The sequence below is a fragment of the Anabas testudineus genome, chromosome 4 (assembly GCF_900324465.2).
Source record: "Anabas testudineus chromosome 4, fAnaTes1.2, whole genome shotgun sequence".
NCBI classification, from domain to species: domain Eukaryota; kingdom Metazoa; phylum Chordata; class Actinopteri; order Anabantiformes; family Anabantidae; genus Anabas; species Anabas testudineus.
Genome location: NC_046613.1, coordinates 7,964,206 through 7,971,543, shown reverse-complemented (window position 1 = coordinate 7,971,543; position 7,338 = coordinate 7,964,206). Strand labels below are relative to the sequence as shown.

Below are 7,338 nucleotides of genomic sequence, written 5' to 3'. Positions count from 1 at the left end.
CAACTTTTTAGTCACGTTTTATATTTTAGTCAGAGGTGTATTTATAAATGACAGTCACATTAACTTTTTTTTATTATCTGAGATCGTCATTGTCTCATGTTGTTTGAGGTTGGTTTTATTTAAGTGAGATTTAAGCAGAAAAGCAGATTAAAACAAAAACCTGAACCGTCTTTTTGCACAGACCTCTAAGACTGGGCTCTGGAGATGTTTTCACTTGTGGTTTTTCACATCTGAATTCTGATCCTCTGCTGTTGCACTTGAGTTCAGGAGCAGCTGACTGTAACTGAACATGAAGCAGCACAACCTGTCTGAATACGATCCTGGTTGTCTCCTTTTCAATATAACCAAACAATATAAGCAGATGAACACTTTGTCTTTGCCATTTCAGTTTGTGTGGAAGCTGAGGCGCAGCGACTGGTCTTCTTTCTTGTTAGGTCGAAACATTTCACAACTCAGTAGCTTCTTTACTCTGGGGAACGTTTGTAGGAGACCTCATCTTCATCCTCCACCTGATGTGAATAGGCGTGTCAGTCAGTGGGAGGGGCTTGTGATTAGATGGAATAGTTAGAATTTGTGCGACCCTTGCTCCGCCTATTAAAGTGGGTCGTTAACAGAGCTTTTCCAGTGGATGTGTGAAATGGTCTTTTGTGAGGAAAGATTAAAGGGCAGACAGATTGTGTCTAAGCTGGTGAGGGAGGGGTTTTCCACTTAAGCATTGTATACATTCTCTCACAGCTTTTTCATGCTACCTACTTTCTCTGTCCAAACTGCATGCTTCACTGTCCTCAGATGAGTGTCCTGAGGTGTGGCTTTCCTCAGACCGAAGAAGTTATTTTTGACGAGTAGTGAAACGTTTTGACCAGTTGCCGTGACTCAACTTCCAGACACTGTGAAAGGAAGTGTGTGGGCTGCTGCTGATGAACCTGATAGCACTTTTCTTCCACAAACTCAAACTTTCCTTATCCTTCCGCTTTTGATGTCTGGCTGTTGATATTGAAATACCCAGACCTTCCAAAAAAAACAAAAACAAAAAAAACAAAAAGAAAAAAGCTTTATCCCTGTGATTCTTATAACTCTGTCTTCTAACCTGCTCTGCGAACAAACATTCTGTTGATGGGTTTCCCCGTTCGAACGTGTGCTTCTGTTACAGATCACCCTTCACCACAGGAGCCTATGCTTATCACTTGGCATTTATTCATCTGCTTTTGTTCCGTTTTTTAACTGTGGCACTGGTGGTATCACGGTGACAAAATGTACATGTTTGTTTTCTGGTTTGAGTGAAATTAGTTGTGTTTTCCAAACCCACAGAAAAGTGACATAATTGTGAAACCCCCCCCCCCTCATCGGCCTCATGCAGATGTTCACGCTCATCTGCTGTCACATCCTCTTGTGTTTGTGTACAACACACCAGATGATGTAGAGCACCTGTTTTGTGGAGGCTGAGCAGGTGTCTTGTTGGGACATGTACCAAAACATTGAAACTTTGATGAAAACCACAGTTTCCATCATGTCAAGTCGTCTTAGTGCAAATAGAAGAATTTCAATTTCAGAAATTAATCTCCAACACTGTTAGTGACATTTTGGCTTTGAGTGTTTATGTATACAGACAGTGAGCAGTGAACATGGACCAATGACACTATTAATGATGTTATTAACTCTTTAGTGTGTAGACCATTAATTTACTGTAGACACTAGATGTCTCTGTAGGATTATTTATACCCTCTGGTGGCCAGTGTAGCAGCAGGCACCATGAAGCCCACTGCCAACATGTCACTGTATGCTACAGACCCTCGAGAAGCCCCAGCACATATTACAGGAACATAAAACCCCTGTGTGTAGGAGAAGTTGACAGGGGCATAAAGTATGACACGGTGAATGTTGACTAAATACAAGCACCACACACACACACACACACACACTCACAGTGAGGTTATGTCAAACTAACATCTGCAAATGTACATGGAGGTAGCGCTCCGGAAATGGTCGGCTTTTGTTGACAAAAGAAAAGTTACGTATGACTTGCAAATAAATTGCCCCCCTCTGTCTCGGCTTGACTCACCTTGGTAAGGGCTGAGCTGAGCGAAATGCACGCTCTGGTGGGGAATAACACAGATAATATACAAGCGATAGCTCCACATCCTGCGGGGCCTCGGGGTCCGCCAGTTCACTGTATGACAGTCAGTCTAATTATAAACTGTCTTTTATTAATGACTTCAAATACTTAAGGTGTTGTAGCCTTATATTTAGTGTCCACTGATCAGCAGTCATCATGGGAAAAAACTGAATACTGGCCATGATTGACAGCTGCAGGCTGGACTCACTGAGAGTGAGGGTCTCAATCTTTTTATTCAACTTTCAGCCTGGAGGTGTAAATTAAATTTCTATGTAATGAATATTTATACAAGGCACGTATACTTATTAATGACAGAATGACCCCCCCTGTGACCCCCCCCCGTTTGCTGTGGAATTACACGTTGACACTTTACAAGAGGGAAGTGAAAGCATCCCACACCTAAAATAAAACATGAAGTCCCACTCAAACGTTATTGGATCATCATAATGTAGTGTGGTTCACAAAGTCACTACAGCAACAACAACAAAAAAAGAAAAAAAAAAGAAAAAGTGTTCTCGTGTCGCTGTTTCCAAGAAACTCCTCGGGGGGTTCAACTCTGTCTTCCTCCCCCCTGATGAATGTGATGGGAACACGACAGTGATTGAAGCTCCGCTCGGTGTGGGAGGTTTCATGCTGCTCGGTGTGTCAGCATCTCCGAGTCTGAGGCTGTCGACCAATCAGCGCTCGGTGCGCTCGTTTCCTTCTCTTTTCTCTCGCTCTGCGCGCGTGTGTGTGTGCGTGCGCGCGCCTCTCGCAGGCGCTGCAACCCCCCCACCCACACCGAGTCCCATATAAAACAAAGTGCACGCCATGATCGCTTTCTTTCCACTTGCTGCCCTCCTTCCTCCTGCCGGTCGTCGAGAGCCTCGCGGCGCTGCTGCCAGCGCGCTCACAGGGACGATGGATGCTGAGAGGGGCCGCGTGGTGCACCGGGAGAGGCGCGCGAGGAAGCTGGCGGTGGTCGTGGCCGTGCAGAACGTGCTGGTGGCCGCGTGCCTGCTGGCCACTCTCTACGTGTACTGGGACGCGCAGAAGCAGGTGAGCGCAGCATCCCAGAGTGTGTGTTAGTGTGAAGAGCCTCAGTGTGTGTGTGTGTGTTCCTCCAGAGGACATCACACTCACACTCTGTCACCATCACCAGCTTTAGTTTTCTTTTCTTTACTAAATAGTACTGAAGGTTTCCTCAGTGCAGCATTTTTCATTCATATTGTGTGTGTGTGTGTGTGTGTGTGTGTGTGTGTGTGTGATGAAATGCATTCATGCACATGTGACTGGTGGCTGCAGCCAACGCAAACAGCGATGTCACTGTGAACTGAAACTGTGATAATAAGTGGAGCATTTGGGTGATAAGCTGTCTGAGTTAATTCTAGTATCACGGAGGCTGCAGGCTAAAATTCATCTGTGCTGCTGTGACACACTCCCTGTAGATGTTACATGTGAGCTCTGTGCTTTGCTGTATTGCAGCGGGACCGGTTGGTTGGTTGGCGAGTTCATGTGCAGCGAGTTTATCTTCTGAGACATCACAGATGTAGCTGAGTTCAAATGAGCTACTTAATGTTTGAGTCCACTTCAAATCCATCGAAATATATTAGTATGATAGAGAAGAGCTGTAGATATGACACCACGGCCGAGTGTGCAGAGCTTCTCCAGATATCCTATGACCTGGATGACTGATCATCTACATAAACCTATGTGCACGGTTACTGTATCGAGATAATTTTAATGACTAACATTTGTTCTACATTTAAGCTGCTGTGTTTATCGCTGCGGTGGTACTCTCACTACAGTTATTAATCACCCCACTGCGAGACTTTCCCTTGTTTCTGTCAGCCTCCCTATTTTCACACCATGTGACTTAACCACTGTATCAAACAAACAAGCTTTGAGCTTCCCAGAGTCAAACATCAAGGGATCACAGTGCAGAGATGTGTGACCTTTCAAAAAAAAAAAAACAAAAAACAAAAAACCAAACTCACATAGTCATAATGACAGCGAAGAGCAACTAACATCAGTAAAGCTGGAAGGTCAGCAACAAAGCTACCCGTTCTCTAACGCTAGTTTGTCCCTTTTCTTTAACAGCACTCTGAAGATAACGTGCACATAAAGTTTAGCAGCATTTCAGGTGAGTAAAAAAAAAAAAAAAAAAAAAAAAACACAGTTTCACATCTGATCTTAATCTCGTCAACACTCATATTGAAAAGAAGAATTGTTTGTTTCACAATCTAAACAGGTATGTTTTTCTCACTTTCTGTCACTTTTCACTCTCGCTCCCATGCCCTTCCTCTCACCATCCAGACAACCAGGGCAATGCAACGCTGCCTTTTAATGAAATCAGAAGCAGCCATATGATGGGCATGGTTGACAACAAGATCCACGTCAACTGCACCGGACCCTACATCGTGTACATGGATGTGTGTTACAAGAGCCTGAACAAAGTGAACATCACTGGGACCTTGCAGCTGCAGGTGGTAGGGAGAAAAAGTCCCGTCACCTCTTTCAGCGTGACAACCTCAGATGAGGACTGCAGGGGGCTCTACAGCATAGCCTACCTCAGAGCAAAGGACCAGGCCAGTCTGCATGTATATGCCAAAGAGGGTTTCAAGATCAAGACTGCGACCCTGGGTCTGAGCTACCTGCTGGGGAGAGTGTGTTTCCACTGATGTGGCCCACTGAACACTCTCTGAAGAAAAAGACAAAGATGAGAGCGGACTGGAAGGGAGCTGAGCACCGGTGTTCATCTGCTGCTGTGCGAACAGACACACTAAGCAGGGCTCACACTGATGGCAGGACTTTTTAGTGTACCTCAACCAAGGCAGCTCTGCCTCGGCTGCTCCGACTGTCTGCAAGAAATCTCAACAACAGCTTGTACGCGGTCGTGGGCACGAGACCAAACTTCACTTGGGTGGTGGTGATTTCTAAAATCTTTTTGTAGACATGAAGCTAAACTGAAAAGGTGTCTCTTTGTGCCCGAAGCTTTTAGATTTAGGCTGCTGTCGAAGAGAATTGATCTTTTATGAGTCACCGGTCTATTATTAGCTTATTTAACTAGTTCATTATTTGGTCCATAAATATCGGACGATACTTACAAAATGCTCATCAACATCTCTTTGACTCCAAGCTGATGTATTTAGTTATGTTTTTATGCTGCAGCAACAGTACAATACCCAAAGAAAGTCTCTTGACTCTTATGTAGGACCAGGATCAACAGCAAATTGTCCCTTTCAGGAAGCTTTAACCATGTTTTTTATTCAGAAAAGAGGTTCAAACGCTTTTTATTATGAATTTCTGGAAATGTCCTAATTTATTAATTGACTGGTCATTTCAGCTTTATTTATCATCACGATACCTTTTGAAATGAAGCTGGATTTATACTGCTTTGAAATGACCAACTGTATTAGCAGAAAGCCTCAAGCTACAATATGTAACTGTCTTTGTAATGTTTCTCTTAGTAGTTTATGTTTGAAATCTACATGTGGAGAGATGCTGCGGAGGATTTCTGTGACTCAGACTCATTGAACAGCCTGGCAGCAGTTTTCTCTTGTAAAGGTTTTTTTCCCTGATTAGTACATTTTGCAGCTTTTTATTTATTGTAATTTCATGAGGACTGACACCCAAAGAAAGAGCTGGACAGAGCGCTGTGGAGCAGGGAGAGGACGGCCTGCATCTGAATACCACTCTGTTCATTCCTTCAAACCACAGTATACAACTTTTTACTGTAGTAGTATACTTTATAGTATACTTTTTTTTTTTACTATTTTTATTGTAGAAATATGTTTGAAGAAGTATCTAACTGTGGAGAGGTGCTATTTCGATTCCAAGTTGCTGATGAGGACCGTGCAGAGTGTGAGGGATCACATCCTGTGCAGTAGCAATCACAGCCGAGTCTTTTGCAGGGTCTTTTGCTTATTCTAGCTTAAGTTGCACATTGTACCTTTAAATTTGCATATTGTAGCTTTAAAGTGGTTTACACACATCAATCCATTGGGCTTTGTACTTTTAAACAATGTGCAGTTTGTCAGGGTTATAGTGGCACATGACACTCTCCCTGTTCAGGCCTCCACTCCCTACGGGGTTTAAAGCTTCTCCACATGTCAGGTGCCTTCTAGTTTTACTATATATATGGATAAGAAGTACTTTATTTTACATTGTACCAAGTTGTGTAGTACCTAATGAATGTATTTGTTATTGGTGCATTTATATTCCTGGAAAGCTCCAATCTGAGTCTGCTTTCTGTGTGATGTGTGGCTGCTAAACGTCGAGTTGAACTCGCCAGGAACACCAGGCTCCTGAAGTTCACCGTACCTGTGAGGTCCCTGAGCTTCTTTCAAGATTTGCTATGACTAACACGTAACCACTATCTCATGCCTTTGGGGCCGGTGTTCCTAGAGAACTCAACTCTGCTGTAATCACACTGGCACACATACAGCTCAGGGTAAAGTCCAGAGAGGAGCTGCAGGAAGTTTTCACTCTGTTGATTGTATTAGCACTCACAGTGCTCACTTCACTTTGTTATGTTGGAATATTTGACATATTTGTGACTAAAATGTGTGTGTGTGTGTTTGTGTGTTTAAATTATGCCTATATAAAACATAAACCAAGTATTGATTAAGCCATATGAGGTGTTTTGTATATACTAGTTAAGCTATGATATTTTCAATGGAAATGCATGTTTAATAGTAGTGGAATGACACTGTGGATCACATGTACTGTACACATGGAGGTCACCATCTGATCCAAGCTTTTAAACAATGTCATGTTCTACTGTTTGGTTTGATTGTTTTGATTTATACTACTGCATATTGCAAATAAAATATTTTATACATATTGTACACAGAAATCACGTTTTTCCAAATTTGTGTTTGGCATTTTGAAAAAAACTGTTTTAAAGACGAATAAGCGTCAGTGCAGGTTTTAGATGGTTGCACATCAAGCTGAAACTTTCTCACAAAAGAGCTACCTACTGCAGTTTCACATGAATGTGAATTAATCATTTGATATGACAGTGACAATGTGTAAGTAATCAAGGGAATGTACAGAGTGGCTACCTCTCTGTAAGCTTCTGCACTGATCAGCTCCTGAGATGAAACTTTAATAAAAAAAAAAAAAAAAAAGGTTTCTGTGTTGCAATACGCTTCTCTTTGTTTTCACCATTCACACTCTCTCGCTTTCTGTCTGTGAAAGTCAGCAGTTTCATCATCATTACCTGACACGCTAAAGACTGATTA

General features: G+C 42.7%; 1 protein-coding gene across 1 annotated transcript; it reads left to right on the top strand.

Moving 5' to 3' along the window:
- Positions 1 to 2,913: 2,913 nt before the first annotated feature.
- On the top strand, positions 2,914 to 6,896 carry LOC113151989. Its single transcript, XM_026344874.1, has 3 exons — positions 2,914 to 3,151; positions 4,193 to 4,235; positions 4,409 to 6,896. Exons 1-3 carry the CDS (start codon positions 2,924 to 2,926, stop codon positions 4,771 to 4,773), a joined length of 636 nt encoding a protein of 211 aa, XP_026200659.1. The 5' UTR covers positions 2,914 to 2,923; the 3' UTR covers positions 4,774 to 6,896.
- The last annotated feature ends 442 nt before the right edge of the window (positions 6,897 to 7,338 follow it).

What these genes read in the sequence shown, in the direction of transcription:
- LOC113151989 (XM_026344874.1), top strand. Translation starts at nt 2,924, where the DNA reads ATGATCGCTTTCTTTCCACTTGCTGCCCTCCTTCCTCCTGCCGGTCGT. An exon ending in ACTGGGACGCGCAGAAGCAG is followed by an intron (nt 3,152 to 4,192) that starts GTGAGCGCAGCA and finishes TTTCTTTAACAG; the next exon opens with CACTCTGAAGATAACGTGCA. An exon ending in AAAGTTTAGCAGCATTTCAG is followed by an intron (nt 4,236 to 4,408) that starts GTGAGTAAAAAA and finishes CTCACCATCCAG; the next exon opens with ACAACCAGGGCAATGCAACG.